The 21,700-nt window shown below is 36.3% G+C and overlaps 1 protein-coding gene across 1 annotated transcript in view; it reads right to left on the reverse strand.

The window, feature by feature from the left end:
* Positions 1–21,700, reverse strand: part of TNKS (tankyrase) — a 149,558-nt gene that overhangs the window by 106,750 nt on the left and 21,108 nt on the right. Inside the window, exon 3 of the mRNA XM_068969716.1 lies at positions 4,068–4,163. Coding sequence (XP_068825817.1) covers positions 4,068–4,163 — 96 coding nt within the window. The remainder of the gene's footprint in view (positions 1–4,067; positions 4,164–21,700) is intronic.

The raw sequence follows: 21,700 nt of genomic DNA on the forward strand, positions 1-21,700 counted from the left end.
ACCCATTACGAAGCTACTGCTGTCAGGAAAGAAAGACAACAAAAAGCATATACTAAGGGTAGGGTAGTGGAGCTGGTAAGAAATGGTTGGCTTGGGGATTTGAAAGTATGGTAGACCTGAACAACTGATAGGTTGGTTTTGAAATGTGAGAAAAAGAAAGGAATCCTAAATTTTTGCTTAACTAAAACCTAGCAATCAGGATTCAGATCATTTTAAGTATTCACCGATCATGCTGAAGGTTTTCATTTTATCTGAAAAGCAGGAGGAAGCAGTGGAGTAGAATAACAACACAAAACAGAGATAGGATTGCAAATAAATTTTGTTGATTTAGCACACCAGGCTCAGCAAGCTAAACATTAAGACCCCTCAATGTTGCCTTCAGACTGAGCCACAGCTGATTCCTTCTAAAAAGGGAGCCAAAAGCCAGCCCATCAATCACAGATTAGAATTTCCTCAGAAGTGCAATGAATCCAGATTAAAGTTTATTCTTGAGACACCCTGGTGCAAATATATCCCTCTTCCTTATTCCCTTACCCCTAAATCTACTAGGAAACTTCTGGGACAGATGACCTTGGCAACCCTGTGATCACCTAAACTCACTGTTACATCCCTGTCATCCTTGCTTCAGCCAGCTATAACTCTCCTTTGGCCATCTAGTCTTTCCCAAACTCTCAGCCTCAATCTGCTGTCACTTCTTGTTATGACCCAACTTCCCACTCTGCCCCACAGAACCCCCTTTACATGATTAACCAACACTTCTACATCTTTATCCTCTTCAACGAATACTCCCTTTGTCACCCACCTTCAATTTACATGTAGCTCTCTCAAAATAATATCACATACAGTGCAGTCCTTTAAAAAGGAAGTCCCTCATTCACCAAATTCTCTGTTTCATTCAGAAGCAGAAACGTGTGTGGACGCTAAAACTGAATATGGTAACGAAGATAATGCCAATGGAATTGATAAAATAACTCTAAATTCATAAGAAAGAATAGAGGATGAAAACAACCTACCTAAATGGTAAACACCAGAAGATTAGCTCAAAAAACTAAAATGTATTCATAGAAGGATACCATTAAGTCTTTATAAATTCATGTTGCGGAATAATACTTTGCACCTTCTGGGGATATTCATTTAACTCAATTTTTAAAAAAGATTATTAAGCAATATATAATGTATAAGGCTGATTTGATTAAAGAGAGAGAAGAATGTGGGGTGTGTGTGCTCAGAAAAAAAGGTTATAAATAAAATATACAAAAATGTTCTCTCTAGGTGGCAGAATAATGAGCAATTTTTTTCTTTTTTGTACTTTTCCTATTTCCTCCAATTTCTAAATGAATATATTTATATACCTAGAACAAAGGTCAAAATAAATAAGTTTTTAAAAATTCACCATCTTAACACACTGAAACTGCTCCTCAATGAAATTTACACAGGCTTGTTTAAACTTTTCCTATCCTTGTTTCCTAAAAAACAAACCAACAAACAAAAAACAAAACCATATCCAAGTCCTTCAGTTGACTGCCCAGAAGTTCAGACTTATAAACCAAAATCACAAAACCCTCAAGATCTCTTCTAAGCACATCAGTCACTTAACATAATAATTCAACAAAGAGTTTAATGAGCTTTTCCAATTAATTATTCTCTTAAAAATGCCTAAATGACTATCCAAAGCAGATGGCTATAAGCTGGGGTCCCTTAGCTGTAAAACCAGAAGTATGCTGTTGTTTTATACAGCTCTGTAAAAACCCATGCATTCTTTATACAGAAGAGGGTATTAGTAATTTACATATTTAAAATATTTACATATTTAAAATATTCAGTAAAAGGGATTTTCACTTTGCTAATTTCTTTTAAAGATTATACATATACCTATATGCAATTTTGGCTAATGCACAAGAACAGTAACATAAAAAATACTGGACCCTCAAGGTAAGTAACGGTACTACAACTATATCTGGCATGAAAATAATGACACATCATCCAGAATAATCTCTAATAACTCTAAATTAAGGCTTTCCTTTCAAAAGATTATCTTTTTGTCAGTGCTCAATCTTTTAAATTTAACTTTGGAAATATTACTTCCACCATATTTCCATCAGAAAGAACTGCTTAGAAGAGAACCTGCATGGGCAGAAACACATTTTAGAATATATTTCATTGCATTATATAACACAAATGTGTAAATATCATTAGCTTATATTTTCTACAAACATTTTTCACTAGAATGTTTTTCTTATAAATCATACCTGAAAAGTTGTATATCATTTCCAAGAGAGCATATTCTTGAAAAAAACAATTAATGAGCTCAGTATTATGACCAAGAAGAATTTAATACTTTCCTACTAAGCAAAATACAAGCTAGATGCTTTTCAAGTGAAGTTTAACAGACATAGTATTGGCCCTCCAGGAAATCTTTGGGGTCTATGAGTTATTCTGCCAAATTTCTTTCCCAAACTAACAACAGGCAATATAATCTCCCATGAAATTCATTTCCGATTAGAAGATTGTTTCTTGTTGTTAATAACATATTCAAACTTTGTCTTTTAAAAAAAGTGAAAGTGGATCTAAGCAGTGCTGCAGTAAATGAACAAATCTAGACCATGGACAAGGCAGGTGCTGAGGGTTGGAGAGAAGCAAAGGTCAGAGGGAGGACACAGAGGCACAGACAGTCTTGGTCAGCTTTTATAACATCCCTCTCTTGCTGTGAACTGTATTTCTCCTTTGGTCAGAGACCAGTTCAAGGCTGCAACTGTTGCCCAGGGCTTTGTTAAATGGAAAAACTGAAAGGCTGTGGAACCTAAACAGCAGACCTGAGGCTAGGGACTTTCATTTCATTATTTAAAACTTCATAATTACATTTAAATTTTTCCTTATCTACTCTGGTTTAAAATGGCTTCATCCCTCTCGTGTATGTTATCTTGATTCAGCAACCGAATCACCTAATTAACCTTTTATTAATTTAGATAAATCAGATAACTCAGATTTAGCAGAGATTATATCAATTTTAACACTGAGGGAAGTTGTCTTTCTATGTAGAATAATTAAGCAAAAGTCCACATAATTTTAAACCTTTCTGTATATAGATATTTTTCATTCATGTCAGGGACTCTGTTAAAAATGGACTCTAAATTTAAAAGTAAATACAAGATTTATTTTTCTCAAGTTTGGACAGATTTAAAACGAAGCTAAAAGTCATTTACTTTCATGCAACCTGAAACAATACTGTTAGCACTGCAGTGACTAAGAGGCTCCAAATTACAAAGGTCAGTTAAGTAAAAGGCAAAGGCAGCAGAACTCTGATGCTAAGAATAAAAACAAAAATAGACCCAACGCAGCATTTTGCGAATGAAGATCAATGAAAATGGTTGCTCAATATCACATCACTCATAGCATTATTTCCTATGTTGTTATTGAGAGCCTTTCTATTCCAGCATTCCTTCTTTGCTCTTCTTGACATCGGCCTTAATAAAACCAATACTTAAGCCCAAATTTGTATTATCTGAAGTAAAAAGGCAATGCATGGCCTCAGTTAAAAAGTACTTACTTAGTTATCATGGGGAGAAGATAATGATAAAAAATATAAATAGAGTGGCAAGGGAGGAGCAGCACCATATTTTATTTAATTATTGACCTAAGCAATGAGGCAGCAGGTTGTCTTTCCGATCAAAACTACTTTTATAAAGTAACACAAATGCCCTTGCTTGCTCCATAGTGAAGGTCTCCACAAGATTTAACTGAGAAGATGAAGTACAGGAAATGAGGATCTAAACCATAAAAAAAGAAAGTGTAAAATGTGAATAATTATGTTTTCATTTCATGCTGTAATTCTCAGACATTCTAAGCAGAATAAGCAATCCTATTGCTTCTGCTGTGACAGTATAGCAATTATGGTTAACAGTTAACATAACAAATCAATAATAAAGTAGAGGTAATGGGATGTATTTCTTGAGCTTTTATGAGTAGGAAAAAATAAAAGAAAATTCAGAACATAAAGGTTTTATACAAGCAAGCTGATAGATCTAGTAGCTAGTAGATAGGATAACTGGGCAGCTCTGTCTCCTTACCTGTGAGGACGGCTTTGGCTGAAGGATCTGCCAGGTCCAGGGCTGACTTCCCATCGGTGTTCCGAATGTTTGGATCAGCTCCGTGCTGCAGCAGCACTGTGCAGGGAAAGCAGAAACAGTATCTTACCTCGGGGATACAAAGATTATTTACTGGTAAGTGTCGCCTCGGCATGGTGTAGGCATAAACATACATTGCACGATTTTCTCTTTCAAGAAAAAAAAGCAAAGGAAGAAAAAGCAAGAGAGGAGGAAAAAAAGCACTGCAGCAAAGGCTCCTCTCTAGAGTACAGCGAAGTTGGCAACTTGTGGTACAGGATTATCACGTGACTGAACATCATAAACATGAAACTAGAGAAATCTTGCCACAGACAGTTTGGGTTTGCCTCCTTCGGGAGGCAGGATGGGGAGCTGTGTGCTCGCTGCCTCGCGCTGGGAAATCCGCTCACGGTGAGCCTGCCCTGTCTTTCCTACCACTGTGGCTGCTTGTTGCTGCCGCTGCTTCGCTGCTGAACTTCCCACCGTTTCCTCGCCTCAGAACGGTTGTAATACTGGGTAAGCCTTTTAGTGCTCACCGCTTACATATGTGGCAACTCACTAGAACACACTGGCTGGCTTCCAGGAAGTTTACCAGACACAGCAATGCATGCAACTCGGGTTCCCTGCAGTTAAGCTGCAGAAAACAACTGCCTTCCACAATAATTCTGGCCATCAAAAATTTTTAGAATCAGTAATTTGATCACTATAATATATGCTGAGGAATGAATGTTACACATGCTATTATGGGTAAAAAGTAGCTACAGAGAATTTTGAGAAGTGTAGGCTTCCAAAAGAAAGAACACTGTTTAATTATTAATTCAAAAGATTTCAAATACATTTGGTATGTGTGTATAGGGATGTTCAATCACAAGTTATTCTAACAGTTCAAATTTAACACAAGATTTTGTGTACGCCTGGAGAGAACAGGAGTTGTTACCATTTACCAACATTCTATAGGATAAATTTAAAACAAAGCAGAAATATTCAATTCAAATAAATGGTTAAAGACATTATATAATGACTGTTATGTGTCCCAGATTTTCATTCATTAATAGTCTTATGCTAAAGTACATACAATCTTTCGGAATATTGGGAATGCAATCCTCATATATTACTAAGTAATAAATCCTGCTGTTTATAAGGCTTTTCCTCTCCCTTTAATGCACAAGCCACTTAGTCAATGGCTTTATTATAAGGTACAAAGGAACAGCCTTATCTAGATTTGGGAGGCATCTGCTAGGACAATGTACACCAGCATCTCTTGCACTAAACCTTGGGTACTTTGAGATTTGGGGTAATAACAACTAGCCATGGCTTGAAAAGATGCAGTGAGATTTTGTCAAGACTGTCTCTAATATTTCATTCTTGATTGTAAGCAATGAACATAATTCATTTCCATATGTTTATAAAGTGACAAGAGCTAAGTAGCACAAAATAGCAAGTACCATAATATCAAACATCATACTATCAAACTGCAGTTATTCTTTCCTCATATAATGAATAAGCTTTCACTGCAACTAGGTAATTTTTTATTCCAAGAAGAAATCCCAACATGAAGATTTGGCTTATAATGGGTCTATACCATGAAGTAGGCTCATGTATCAAATGTAAAGATGACAGTTATTGCTCTATCTTTACTTGTTGAGTGATCACATGCAAAGGGTAGGAAAACAAAGAAATAACAGCTACCATGAAAAGCTCAGTTTTTTAATTGCATACTTTGAGAACTTAAGAACCTGCTTTAAACAAGAAGTAAAGAAATATGTTAGTTTAAAAAGCCTTGACGGTAATATGATGGGAGCTTTGACTTTGCAGTTTAATGAGTGGCAGAGGCAAAACACTGAAAGCCTTATTGATCCTCCAAAAGTCACCTAAAGCCTCAACCTTAGCTGTTATATCTTTGCTATCTGCAACAGAAATCTGCCCTTACAGTTTAACTGCAGTTTTGTTTTTAATTAATTAATTAATATTAATTTTGTTTTTAATTAATCCTTTTAAAGGATTAATCTTTTCACTAGAAATATCTGTTTTCTTAACATTTTTGAGTCATACGCATTTCATTCACTGGACTTGAACACATAGAAATATCACTGCAGAGTTATGTAGCAACAGGGAAGAAGCTGGATTTTCCAAGCCACATGCTGATAACAAAATTCAAATATCAAACCATTTAAATTGACCAGATATGGGTAAAAAAAACTCACAATACCGAGCAGAGTTAAGAGCTTTAGGAGCAATAAAGGTATCTATAACTGGACCAGAAAAGATCTAAACTTACTAAATTTTTAGAAAACGACAGAAATGAGGAGATTAAATGAGAACAGAAATGGCAGCAAAAGTACTAAGCACAGAGACTGATAATACGTATTAGCTAATAATAATAATAATAATTGTGTTAAAACACAGTTTAAAATTTATTTGTACTCTCAACTCTAGCACTAACTACTAATTCTATGTTGTGTCCTAGAGCCAAACCTTCAGATTTTAACTTTTTCTGTAAAGGCCCAGAGAGAAAATATATTAGGCTTTATAGATAATATGGTCTCTGTCCCAACTACTCAGCCTTGCCTCAACTCCATCATTAAAGAGGAAAAGCAGTCACAGACAATACTTATAGGATGTGTGTGGCTCTGTTCCAATAAAACTTCATTATTATGGTGAATTTTAAGAAAGCACTTAAAATATAAAAACAATTCTTAGCTTAAAGGACATATCAAAAACAAGGGTTGAGCATGACCCATAGTCACAGTGTGCCAACCTTGACCTTGGGCAGTAACAGATAAAGTGTGGGCAGGGATAGACCAACTGTGGTCTATGGACTGTTCTAGTCCCAGAATTCTCCGAAATCGACATTGAGATAACCACAAAAAGTAAGAAGCATTTAAAACTGTGTATGTCATGTAAAAATTACTTTTTCCAAGTACTTTCTCTTTATTGTAGTTTACAAAATTATTGGCCTGCCATTCATTGAGGAAAGAAAAAAACTGGTCCCTAACCACAGCTTGAGAAGCACAACTTAGACAATTATCAGGTCTACAAAGTGAAGGAGTTGGACTGTGCTGTCCCTTAGTCACTCAGTCGTGTCTGACTTTTTGTGGCCCAATGGACTCCATGCGACCCCACCATGGCTCCTCTGTCCATGGGATTCTCCGGCCAAGAATACTGGAGTGGGTTGCCATGCCCTCCTCCAGGGGATCTTCCCAACCTAGGGATCGAACCCAGGTCTCCCGCGCTGCAGACGGATTCTTTACCGTCCGAGCCACCACAGAGGATTTCTAGGTATCGAGAATGGTCTCGGCTTCCCTGGTGGCTCAGACGGTAAAGAATCCACCTGCAATGCAGAAGAGTCAGGTTCGATCCCTAGGTTAGGGAAGATTCCCAAGAGAAGGGAATAGCTACCCACTCTAGTAAATGGCACCCCACTCCAGTACTCTTGCCTGGAAAATCCCATGGATGGAGGAGCCTGGTGGGCTGCAGTCCATGGGGTCGCAAAGAGTCGGACACGACTGACCAACTTCACTTTCACTTTTCACTTTCATGCATTGGAGAACGAAATGGCAACCCACTCCAGTGTTCTTGCCTGGAGAATCCCAGGGATGGGGGAGCCTGGTGGGCTGCCATCTATGGGGTCGCACAGAGTCGGACACGACTGAAGTGACTTAGCAGCAGCAGCAGCAGCAGCAAGTATTCTTGCCTGGAGAATTCCATGGGCAGAGGAGCCTGGGGGGTTACAGTCCAAGGGGTTGCAAAGAGTTGGACACTAACGAGGGACTAACTTTCTTTGTTCAGAATGGTATCAAATCCCTGATGAAGCTTTTAGATTTACAGTCTGAGCATTAATATCTAAAATCTTTTAAAAAATTGCCTCAAATAGACCTTTTTTCTCCCTTGCTTTAAGTCAAAGAAAAAAGAAAGATTTATTTATCCTAACACTTTCTAACTAAAACAAAACTAAAAGTTGAGACTATAGATCAATGAAAGTTGTAGGGTGCATACAAAAAAGTCGACTTTTCGAGCAGTTGCTCAAGTCAAATTTGTTTCACGTTATTCTCCATGAAGATTTGTGTGGCACTATTTTCTAATACCAGAAGAACAGCACATACATAGGGCAAAGATAACAACCATGCCTTTCAAGAATGTCAGTCTGTACTTGAAGTGGTGACAAGCAGGACTCTGCTAAAGGCTTCAAAATTTGCTTTCAAAGTTCCGTGCTACCAAAAGGAATAATAAAATATGACTACAGATAAATAATACAATAAGAAATTCATTTTGTAATAGATTCTTCTTCAAAAGTAGCACATATGTCTGAAGAAAGTCCCCCAAATACACAATCAATACACAAAATAAGGTTGGAAGGAAAAACAGAAAACTAAGATCTGAATGATATTCAGTATGTAAATCTGAGACTACTGGAGACATTCAAAATCTCTTTACAATATCTTTAACCAATTAGGGCATTATCAAACCTCAAATCCCAAATGACTAGGCTATACATCTCAAATTCATTTATCTCCTTTGGAAATTAGAAGAGTGGAGAAAATATAGCAGCTAGCATACACAATAACAGGGAGTTAAAACTAAGGTAAGATCCCAGTATTCAAAACGACATTCTCAAAAGAGCTATGGCACGAAGGACATGTGATTTTCCTATTTTGGGGACAAATGTTCAACTACAGTAAAATACCAGATTCAGAGAGCATGCCTTCAGCCGGTGACCAATGAAACAGAGATAGAAATGGACTCATTTAATTCCTCAAAACTATAAAATTTAAGTATTCACATGATTTTAATTCTTCTAAACAAACAAATATTTTTATATACATGTAAAAAAGTCTCATCAAATTTCAAAAAAAAAATGAAATGCTATAATGGTAAATTATATTTAAGTACATGCATTAATAACTGATTTAAGAAGATGGAAGAAATAGAAGCAATGTGAATTTTCCAAGCTAAAAATGCAGCAAGGCTTTTATGTAAATTATGAAAAACCATTTTGTATGGTTTTCACTTTTAATGGCAGAAATTCGCCTATTAAACTATGGCAAATTCCTTGTTATGTCACCTTTAGAGCTACATTAAGGATCTAAAACTATTCTTCACAATGAATAGATATTTAATTTTAAAAGAAGCTATGTTTATGTTGAAATGTTTTACAAGTATTTCAATATCATCTTACTTTCTTAAGAGTACAGAGATACTCATTTGACTGAGTTTCTAAAATTAAATCATACAAAGCATTAAGTTTATTAGATTTTTCAGCAAATAAAAATTTTTAAATTTTAAAGCAAAATACTATGGAACCAAATTTTAATTAGCTGTAATCTTCAATGCATAAGACAAAAAGATACACAAACTGCTAGTATGAGAAAAGATGCTCTACATCATCATTCAAAAGAAAAATGCAAATGTAAAAGATGGGCAGTAATCCATCTTTTATTCTTAACAGTATTAAGTATTAGTGAGAATATACTAAACTGGAACTCTTATACATTACTGGTGGGCATATAAAGTGGTCCGTAACTACTTGGAAATCAATTTGGCAATTACTTACAAAGGTAAATAGACACTATTGTTACATGCTAGCATCCTACTTTTAGATATTTATCCAAGAGGAAAAGAAATATGGCCACACAAAAGACTTGCACACGAATACTGCATGTTTATTTAGAACAGCAACAAAATGAAAAACATCTCAATATTCATCAACAGGTGAAAGGATAAGCAAATTTTAGCATATCCATACAAAAAACCTCTACTTAGCAATTAAAAGAAATAAACTATTGACTTGCACTTTGCCAACAAAGGTCTGTATAGTCAAAGCTATGGTTTTTCCAGTAGTCATGTACAGATGTGAGAGTTGGACCATAAAGAAGGCTAAGTGCCAAAGAATTGATGCTTTTGAACTGTGGTGCTAGAGGACTGTTGACAGTTCCTTGGACAGTAAGGAGATCAAACCAGGCAGTCCTAAAGGAAATTAACCCTGAATATTCATTGGAAGGACTGATGCTGAAGCGCCAAAACTTTGGCCACATGGGAAAAGCCAACTCACTGGAAAAGATTCTAACGGTGGGAAAGAATGAGGACAGGAGGAGAAGAGGGCAACAGAGGATGAGATGGTTGGATGGCATCACTGACTCACTGGATGTGAGTCTGAGCAAACTCTGGGAGATGGTGAAGGACAGGGAAGCCTGGAGTGCTACAGTCCATGGGGTCACAAAGAGTTAGATATGACTTCGGGACTAAGCAACAACAACAGACTGGAGGGATGAAATCTCTAAAACATACTCAGCAAAGAACCTATTTCTAGAATAGAAAGCTAATCTACTGTGACAGAAAACAGATCAATTGTTCTCTAGGAATGGTAGAGGGGGAAGAGAAAACTGACTGCAAATAGATACCAGAGAACTTTTTAGAGTGATAAAAATGTTCTACAAAATTATAGTAGTGATTACATGGGCCTATACATTTATCAAAACTCATCAATACACATACTTAAAATGGATGTATTTTATTTCATTAGATCAAACTAATTTTATGTTAGAATTCAAGTTGATTTTTTTAAAAGCTCAAAGAGGAGTCTAACCACAGATTAGAAACACCTGAAGAGAAATTTACTGACCTCGAAAATATATCAACAGATACTTCTAAGAATGCTACAAGCAGAAATTATCATGGGCAAAGGATGGAGTGAGAATGCCTAATAAGTTGTAACCAATCTTAAAAGAAAAAGAAACACATACATATTTGAAGAAATAATATCTAAGAGCTTCCCGTAACTAATAAGACATTAAAAAATAAGAGCAATTTACAGGTATTTACAGATTCAAAAAGCTCAAACAGGATAAAGTCAATGATACAGAAAAAAATATTAAACATATAAATTAGGAATAACTACTATAAAAAACAGCTGATAATTCAAGACAAGTGAATACGTTAATAGAGTAATAGTACAACACATCAGAGGTAAATATCAACAATTTGCAAAACTACCCTAACTATAGCATGTGCTCAGTGGCTCAGCTGTGTCCGACTCTTTGCGACCCCATGGACTGTAGTCCACCAGGCTCATCTGTCCATAATCTTTTCCAGGCAAGAATACTGGAATGGGTTGCCATTCCCTTCTCCAGGGGATCTTTCCAACCCAGGGATTGAACCTGTGTCCCTTGTGTTTCCTGTATTAGCAAGCAGATCCTTTACCACTGCACCACCTAGGAAACCCAACTATAGTGTATGTTATACTATATAGCAAATGTTAAGCGATGATTTAGTTATAAATCTGTTTCTACATATATATAAAAACACCATATTCCTATTCTCAGGACAAATTTAATGTAAGTAAATTATTTTAAAATAAATGTTAATAGCTTTAAATACATTCAAAGTTTTTCTACAAAACTACTCTGGAAGCAAGATATATAAGGTCTGATTAGCCAAATCCAAGAAAACTTTTCCTTTGATATGAATATTTATTTTCATTTGCAAAATTTTCATTTTAAAAAATTTCCTCTTTATATTTCTTTTTAGAATTCCCTTCAATTCTTAAGATCTATCTTTTCCCAGCAGAGTTCTTACCTTCAAAAAAACTCAACATTTAAATTCTTCAAATTTTAACATTCATTGGTGATAAATACTGGTTCTAAATAGCAAATTAAATTTGGGACTAGAAAGAGTGATCAATTCAATTCCCTGTCAACATACTCATGCTAATCAGTAAGTTTCAACATAAGCGAGACTCATGTTGATTTTTTTGTGTGTGTGATGCTCAGTGGCTATCTTCTCACTGAACGAGCAGTGACATTCAATGAGTGAAATATGCTTCTTTCATCTTAAATAATATCCTTTGGAGAAACTTCTGAGATATAATGAAACTTCTCAAATATAATGCCTGGCTTAAATTGACCTTACTAATAAAGCTCTTCTAAAATGAGATTTAAGAGCAGGTATTGCCAAAGCCTTTGACTGTGTGGATCACAATAAACTGTGGAAATTTCTGAAAGAGATGGGAATACCAGACCACCTGACCTGCCTCTTGAGAAATCTGTATGCAGGTCAGGAAGCAACAGTTAGAACTGGACATGCAACAACAAACTGGTTCCAAATAGGAAAAGGAGTAGGTCAAGGCTATTTATTGTTACCCTGCTTATTTAACTTCTATGCAGAGTACATCATGAGAAACGCTGGACTGGATGAAACACAAGCTGGAATCAAGACTGCCGGGAGAAATATCAATAACCTCAGATATGCAGATGACACCACCCTTATGGCAGAAAGTGAAGAGGAGCTAAAGAGCCTCTTGATGAAAGTGAAAGAGGAGAGTGAAAAAGTTGGCTTAAAGCTCAACAGTCAGAAAACGAAGATCATGGCATCTGGTCCCATCACTTCATGTCAAATAGATGGGGAAACAGTGGAAACAGTGTCAGACTTTATTATGTTGGGCTCCAAAATCACTGCAGATGGTGACTGCAGCCATGAAATTAAAAGATGCTTACTCCTTGGAAGAAAAGTTATGACCAACCAAGATAGCATATTGAAAAGCAGAGACATTTCTTTGCCGACTAAGGTCCGTCTAGTCAAGGCTATGGTTTTTCCTGTGGTCATGTATGGATGTGAGAGTTGGACTGTGAAGAAGGCTGAGCGCCGAAGAATTGATGCTTTTGAACTGTGGTGTTGGAGAAGACTCTTGAGAGTCCCTTGGACTGCAAGGAGATCCAACCAGTCCATTCTGAAGGACATCAGCCCTGGGATTTCCTTGGAAGGAATGATGCTAAAGCTGAAGCTCCAGTACTTTGGCCACCTCATGCGAAGAGTTGACTCATTGGAAAAGACTCTGATGCTGGGAGGGATTGGGGGCAGGAGGAGAAGGGGATGACAGAGGATTAGATGGCTGGATGGCATCACTGACTCGATAGACGCTGAGTCTGAGTGAACTCCGGGTGATGGTGATGGACAGGGAGGCCTGGCGAGCTGCGATTCATGGGGTCGCAAAGAGTCGGACACGACTGAGCGACTGAACTGAACTGAACTTATTCTAGTATACTGTAGAAGGAAATGGCAACTCACTCCAGTATTCTTGCCTGGACAATTCCATGGACAGAGGGACCTGGCAGAATACAGCCCATGGGGTCACAAAGAGTCAGACATCACTGAGCAACTGAGCACATTCTAGTATAATGAACCGAGAACCAAGTAAACTAGAGAAAAGTTTTGAAGTCATGGTCGCGTGGTCTTAGTTTGGTCTGCTGCTGCTAAGTCGCTTCAGTAGTGTCCAACTCTGTGCGACCCCACAGACGGTAGCCCGTGAGGCTGCCCAGTCCCTGGGATTCTCCAGGCAAGAATATTGGAGTGGGTTGCAATTTCTTTCTCCAATGGATTAAAGTGAAAAGTGAAAGGGAAGTCGCTCAGTTGTGTCTGACTCTTCGCAACTCCACAGACTGCAGCCCACCAGGCTCCTCCGTCCATGGGATTTTCCAGGCAAGAGTACTGGAGTGGGGTGCCATCGCCTTCTCTGAGTTTGGTCTGGTTAGCCATAAATTAAGATGATTAGTAATTTTTCAGTGTCCAGAGTTACACCATCCAGTATAGTATCCATTCACCAAATACAAGTATTGAGTCTTTGAAATGTGGCTAGTGAGACTGATGATCTGAATTATTGATTATATTTCATTTTAATTAAATATTAAAACTGAAGCATGATCCAACTATTGGAAAATGTTTAATCTGTTCTGAACACCTTAGATATGTGAATCTACCATTTCAACTGTAAACTGAAGTAACTGATGAGGTAGGGTAGGGGTGCTCTTCCTCTCCCCTTCAGCAATAGAGCATCCCACAGTGCCTGCTGCCATCATTCGGCCCTTTTCTCTCAGTGTTATCTTTTGCAGCGCATGGTACAAGGACCACAAGGAGCTGGCACACTTCGATTATTCTCCTTTTCACAACCTATGTATGCAACAAACTGTCTAAAAGTGGCTTGTGGCATCTTTTCTAATCAAATCAGTCAGGCTCTGGCTTTGGCCCTGGACTGTCATGCAACATGAACAACAGGGTGTAGCCCTGGGCACTGCAAGACGTTTAACAGCACCGCTGACCTCTACCCGCTAGATGTCAACAGCATTCCCCTGCTGTAACAACCAAAACCATCTCTAAACATTGCTAATATCTCCTCAATGGGCAAAACTATTCCTGGCTGAAACCACTGCTCCTGAGGGTCTTATGGGCCCACAGCCAATCCCCTTATACACATGCACTTGTGTGAGGTGGAGTACATGAAGGTCTTTGCTTCTCTCCTCTCCACACTTTTACATATTGGGTTACTGCATTAGATTTCATTTGAAGGAAGACTTTTGTGGTTTAATAACTTAATAAGAAAGAACCAAATAATAAATTAGTAAAATAGTAACTCATAAATAGCTTTTAAAAACGTAATAGTAAATAATAGTAAATGGTAAATATAAAAGTGATTTCTAAGGATTCTTCTCATTTTAAGATGCTGTGACCTATGAAGATATTTTTTGGGGTACTGACTTTATATTAATAAAGCAGTTCTATTTATTACAAGGGATAAAAACTACTTTAACTGGCTTAAACAACATGAAAATTTATTAAAGAAGAGAGGTATCTCATCCAAAGCAAAGGCAGAAACATGACCCCAAATTCATCCTGTTGCTGCCAATCCCTGTCTCTAAGCTCTTGTGGCCATCACCCTCAGATACAGACAATACATATGCTATCTGAATCTTAATTCCAAATTCTCATGGGAGAGAATTTGCTCCAGCTTGCCTCAAAATCCTGTTCTGGACTTCAAAAGTTTTTCCAAAGAAGAGGAAGAGGCAATAAAAACAATGATGATGGAGTAAGAGGCATAGTTCTAGAGTACTTGGGCAGATCTCAATAGGCATCTACAGCAAAAAGAAATCTTAATTTTAAAGTATTATATAGAATACATGGTAAATGAGTAGGCTTACAAAAATATGTTTTTATTTTACACATTTCTACAGTATTTTAATGTTTATTACAAATGCCATGCCATGCTAAGTCATTTCAGTCGTGTCCATCTCTTCGTGACGCTATGGACTGTAGCCTGCCAGGCTCCTATGTCCACGGGATTCTCCAGGCAAGAATACTGGAGTGGGTTGCTATTCCCTTCTCCAGGGGATCTTCCTGACCCAGGGATCAAACCTGTGTCTCTTACATCTCCTGCAGTGGCAGGAGGGTTCTTTACCACTATTACCACCTGGGAAGCCCCAGTTATTACAAATGTATATTATGTTTATAATGAGAGGGAAATGAGAGAGAGATTTCTCCTCAGACAAAAAAGATCTTTATGCACACTGTGCAAATATATTCACCAAAACAATACTTCTCTTAAAGTTGCTGTTTAAGTAATTAATTTGTAACTAATGGAGAAATAAAAATCAGGTAGTTCTTATCAACTGAATAACATTAAATATGGCAGTAGCATTAAATTAACAAGATCAATATAAAATAAATATATTAAATTAGAAACTGTGATAATGCTGAGACTGGAGAATAAGTCTTAAGTAAAACTGTCAAGAAGTAATTTTCTATTGTATAAAAGTCCAGATTTTTAACCATACCACCTCTGTCTTTGCCTTTGATATAAGTCACCAAAAATTCAGAATTCTGTCAACATATTTGTGATATATTACCTAATTTCACCTCAATGAACTATCTGCCTTTATGTGCCTTTGAACTTAGAAAAAAAGTGCATTCTTATTCTTTCCTGGTCAAGTACACAAGAATAAATGGATTAAAAATAGGTTCCTATTTAATGAGGCACATAAATGCAGATAGTTCACTGAGGTAAAATTAAGTTCAAAAAATCAACTTCTCTCCTAAGGCTGTTTCACTTACTAGTGGCAAATCATCACAGTTCAGAGTGGTCCTCTGGAATCAGACTGAACAGGAGAGAATCCCAGGTCCACCATCTCCTAGTTCTAGGACCCCTGGAAGCAACGTCACCTCTCTGCGCCTCCATTTCCTCATCTGTAAATCAGGAGAGAGTAACAGTATCTACTCATGGAGCTACCAGGAGGACAAAATAAATCTTTGAGGCACTCTTAGAACAGGGACTAACACAGAGTCCACATGTGCATATAAGAATTTTTAAAAGACATTAGGAAACTAATTTCAGAAAATAAAATTTTACCGAATTTACATAAGAGAGTAGTTCTTTAGGATAAAATTTTGGCATGGAATGTTTTAATAAAAGAATCATCCAATTAAATTTTGCTCCTATAACCCAGTCTTCCTATAAATAGAAAAAACTAAGAAGTTTTGAAGAAGCCTGTTACATCTGGAGTAACTGAGGTATTATTCTGTATGTGTATACAGCAGATTTTAATATCCAATTCAATTATATCCTTTTTGCAATAAGAAGTTAAGGCAGGCCCCAATACATGTGGGAAATCAGTCTTATCTTCTTACACAAACCACAATTTATTTTAAGATAAAGCAGGTAGTAGAATAAATATAAGAGTGATTATGACAAAGCATATCTCCTTTCTACCTGGAAACCTTAGGGAATCAAGTCTAAAAGAAAGTCCTGTCTAGGAGTCAGACCAATGTGTGTTTGAGGAGACTGCTCTCTACTTAGCAACTGTCTGGCCTGAAGCAAATGACTTCACCTCTGTCGAGTTCAATTTCCTCTTTCATAAAACACTACCTTTCACCAAGGATTGCCGTCATAATGGAGACTATATATAAACCTTATATATAGTCTCATTATAAACCTTATATATATAGGCTCAATTATGATATCAATACATACATATATATATAAATCTAGTTTGGTTCTTAGCACATAATAGGAACTCAATAAAAACCCTGTCCCTTCAATCAGCTTTTCATCTGCTTTCAAAAACAGAACCACAAACACAGAAGGTACTTAAAAAAAAAAAAAAAACAACAGTTGATTAAAATAAAGGCAAACTGGTAACAGCCCTAGGAACAATGAATCTGTGCCCAAGTACTGTTTCATGCTTGCTTGTACTTAGGAGAAGATTACTTTTTCTAATACTTGACTAGACTCAGCTAGATAAAATACTAATTAAGGGACAAAGCAGACATTTCAGTCTGACCAAATAAGTTTGTAACATGGATGCTCAGTTGTGTCCGACTCTTTGAGATCCCCTAAACCGCAGACTGCCAGGGACTGAACCTGTGTGTCCTGCCTGCATTGGCAGGTGGATTATTTACCACTGCGCCACCTGGGAAGCCCTCAAGTTTATAACAGGATGACAGAAGTCTTACAGTTCTAGGGACAGCGACCACATGCAAGAGCTGCTTTCCAATCTGTCTCTAAGTGAAGTTTCAGATACATGGTTTTCTGAATCCATCCCTAAATTGTCAAGGGCCGAGTAAGGCCTCAAGAACTTACTAGTATTTCCAGGTAAATTGCTCATTAGTATAAAATATTAAGACCAATTCAGTTTTAGTGCTACTAGACACAAGGTTTAAAGTCACACGTTTTAAAATATTTTCCACAAAGAACATAGGGTTGAGCCGATGTCGTAATATTCTGATTCTGCTTTGAATTTCAGTTTCTTCAATAATACCACAACTTTATTATTTTCCTATGTCTCTAAGAATTCAAATGACTAGAACTTCAATACACTGTTGTACTTTCAATCTGAAGGAGGAAAAGAACATAACTGTTAAGTTTTCATTCTTTGGGAAATAAATAATTTTTTAATGTTACTTATTTTGTATTAGATTCAATAAATTATCCTATGAGTGAAACTCTTAACGACAGTACTCAGTCACACTTCTCCCACCTTAGCTCCTTTAGCCCACGTTCAGGAAGAAAAGAATGCCTTTTTCTTTCATTCAAGTTTTTCCTTTGCTCTTTCCCTTCTCTCATTCCTAGGGGGTTGCAATTTTCAGAAACAGCCAATTATGATGCCCTCCAATAGCTTGAAGAACTACTTCCTCATAATTAATTTGCCTTTAAAAATTTATCATTTTCTAAATGATAATGCTCATTTAAAACACTTCTAATTCTGTTTTTTTAAATGGAGTGGGTGTGAGACTGTTTATAGATAAAAACAAGTGTGAACACTTGTTCAGACTTCTTTACAACTGTCAAGCTTTCACAGACTTTTTACTCAGTTACAGCAAATCACTAGAACTTCATACAACTGTTATTGAATTATTTGTGGGGAAAGGTTTAAGTTACAGTGATTTTCCATTATCCTATCTGCAGTATCTCTGCTACGTTAAAAGACCAAAATTGCAATTAAAAAAAAAAAATTTCATGTCTTATCAAATCATAATTCAAGTTTACACAATTACAATGAATCTGAAACAAAAGACATAAATGAATTCACAGTGATGGCAACAAAGAGCCACATATCTCTCATTAAGGTTTTACTGACGGTCAGAATACAAAAATGATCTCTGAGGACATCTTATGCTGCCACCCAAGGGAGAAAGAGCACGGAAGGGAACAAGCACTTGCTGAGGCTCTACCTGCTTTATTATTTCAGTTAACTTCCCATAACAACCCAGTGCAGCAGGTCTGATGCCCGCCTTATAAATGAGAAATTGAGGCTCAACGCAATTAAACTGTTTGTGGTAAAAGAGAATTCATATTTAATTCTAAAGCCAAGCATTTAATTTCTGCCGTATCATTCTACACAAGTACAAGTCAAGATCACACCAGAACTGTAACTCAAGCTTTCTTTCCTTTATGTGACTTCTAATGGGGGCATCTATGCAACTGTCCTAAATACCTTCCTCCAATGACAAATGACCTTGTCCTAATCCCATCAACATGCAACCACAACTCTGCAAGAACACCAAGACACCAGGGTTTCATTTCAGGAGACCCACTAAAATCCTTCTTGCTCTTGTTCCCTCCATCCTTACATTCAAGTAAATTATTTCAAAAGATCAACACTCAAAATGGTTCCCCCAAAGGCAAAATAAAATATACACCCTCTATCTCTAACCACAATTATTTATACCACAGCAAATATAGAAAAGGTCCGGCTTGACACAAAATAAACATATATTTTGGCACACTGTGGCATTTCTTAATGTCTTATTGGGACTGTCATACCTGAGGGTAGACTATCAAATAACTTACAATAAAGTGACATTCTTAATCCCAGATTCTGTTTATAGATGAAAAGTCTAACACCCACTCCATTAAAAAAAAAAAAACAGAATTAGCAGATTTAAATAACTGAACAACTAAACAATTTTTTAAAGCCCTAAAACTGCAATTATTACACTTAACAACTTCTAGTTTGGTCAGTGAGAAAGAGGAGTGAGAAGGACTCTATAAATCTTTATCTCCAATTTGGGCCTGCCTCTGAAATCTCAGTTACCAGGGAACTATACAAAGCAAGGACACAATTTCTTAAATAATATCACAACTACAACTATTACACGCATTTCAGATAACACGGTGATCATGTAAAGAGAGAGCCAAATGGTTACATGAGCCATTTGTCTCAAATACCACTTTTTAAACAACCCCAAGCTTAATCCATGCATCTCAATGAACTCCACAGATGATCTGAATGGCCATGTTTAATCTAAAAGTAAATGCAAGCATATAATTAATTTCCTTAACAGACAGTCTCGAGCATTAAGTAAAGCATTATCTCACTTTAAGAAATGTATGAGGTCTTCTTCGGTCATTCTTTTGTTCTGTTATTTGACCTTTTCCCCTCTAATTTAAGCATCTTTGATATATTTCTTAAATGAGAATGAAGGCATTCATTCTGGAAACTTTAACAGAATACAATGAACAAATAAACTCTCTATATAAATATATAAATTTAACACTATTAACCAGAATGCCTACTAAAGTAGTCCTAAATTTATCAGGTAAATGCAAAAATACTACCCTTCTTGAATGCAGCTGAAATCAGTGGGCAAGTCATCAACATAATGGTGCTCAGTGTCAGCAGGGATTATTTCAGAAGGGAAAAATTACTATCATTTTTGGCTCTTCTCCTTTTGAAAGATACAAGTACGGAATTTTGCCAATTTTTTACTTTTACAAAAATGCTACATTGAGACTTGTTTAAAAGATCCCAATTCAGTTTTTATATGAAAAATGGATGTTAAAAATGCCAAAGGGAGGTACTCTGGCAGGAAGAGGCAAGAGATGGAATAATGAAACAAAGGCAAACGAATCAAATTCTCAAGGCTTCACTGAATTTTCAATGAATTTTTGCAAGGAGTTAAGAAAGGTGTGGGAAATGACTTTTCTTAACCTAGCTCATTTATAGATGACATACGGATAGAGAAAGTGACAAGCTAAATCCAGAGCCCTAGTCAAGTTCTCCAGCAGCTATATTTCTTTGATTCTTATTAAGAAGCTCTAGCTTTCCAGTAGTTTCCTAAAAGTAACCAGGGTTTACATATGTGATTAATGAAAATGACATTCTCTATAGTACTGTTTATAAAATAGTGAAAAATCAGAAATCTTCTAAATGGCCTAATATGGGTGAAAGATTAAAAAAATGGTTATTTCTATATAATTCTTGACAGCCTTTAAAAGTGAGGTTAGATAACAAAAAATTCACTGATAATGAAATACGGTCATAACACAGTGAAAAAATAAGAAAACGGCATGTGTGGAATGATCTCATTAAAGGACTATGTACACAGGTACACTGGCTCCAACAGCACTATCTGACAGAACTTTGTACAATGATGGAGATTTCACTATTCACACACTCGGATACAGTAACCAATGGACAGATATGGTTATTAAGCACTTGAAATGTGGCTAGTGCAACTGAAGAATTAAATTTAAAATTTTTTACATTTTAACCAGGTTTCATTTATTGGCTACAATATCAGACAGCATAAATCTTGATGGACAGAAAATGAGGTGTGCCAGTTAATATCATTGTACTTGCTAATAAACCCAGACAGCTGTTCATCTTCAATATACTATATCTGAAATAACAAAAGACAAGAATGTATCAAGTGGTACCATTCTTCCCTCCTCTGCTCCCAATCCCATGCCACTCTCAAGTTCCAGGACTTTTTAATCAAAGGACCATGGAAGTGATCAGGTAATTTAGTAAAGGGGTATATGATCTGAAGAGAAACATATGAGTACATAGAACAGATAATTTAAACTAAAGTTTGAACAAGCGAAGTAAATATATCTTTCTAGATATAAGACACAGAAAATAGAAATCATTCCTGGAAATCATGAAAGCAAGATTACTTTAGGAGTGAGTTATAATAATAAGGATTTAGTTTAAGCTTTAGTAAATAGATTAAGTTTTTTTTAAAGTAAGGTAAAGATTGCCGCTTTAAATTTGTTAAGTATTTGATGATCTAAAAAAAACTAAACTAAGAATAAAGAAGAATGTTTGGCACATTTAAAGAATGAAATTAATTTTTTTAGGCTTACAATACACTCTTTTTATTTATTTATTTTTTACTTTACAATACTGTATTGGTTTTGCCATACATTGACATGAAATACACTCTTAAATAAATCTCACTAAGCAGAGAGAACTTTTCATTCGCAGTGGAGAAAACATTTCTTATTATAACAACTTTATATCAGCTCTAGAGACTGTGGCAAACAAACAGCCTTC

This window comes from Capricornis sumatraensis, chromosome 4 (assembly GCF_032405125.1).
Source record: "Capricornis sumatraensis isolate serow.1 chromosome 4, serow.2, whole genome shotgun sequence".
Lineage (NCBI taxonomy): Eukaryota > Metazoa > Chordata > Mammalia > Artiodactyla > Bovidae > Capricornis > Capricornis sumatraensis.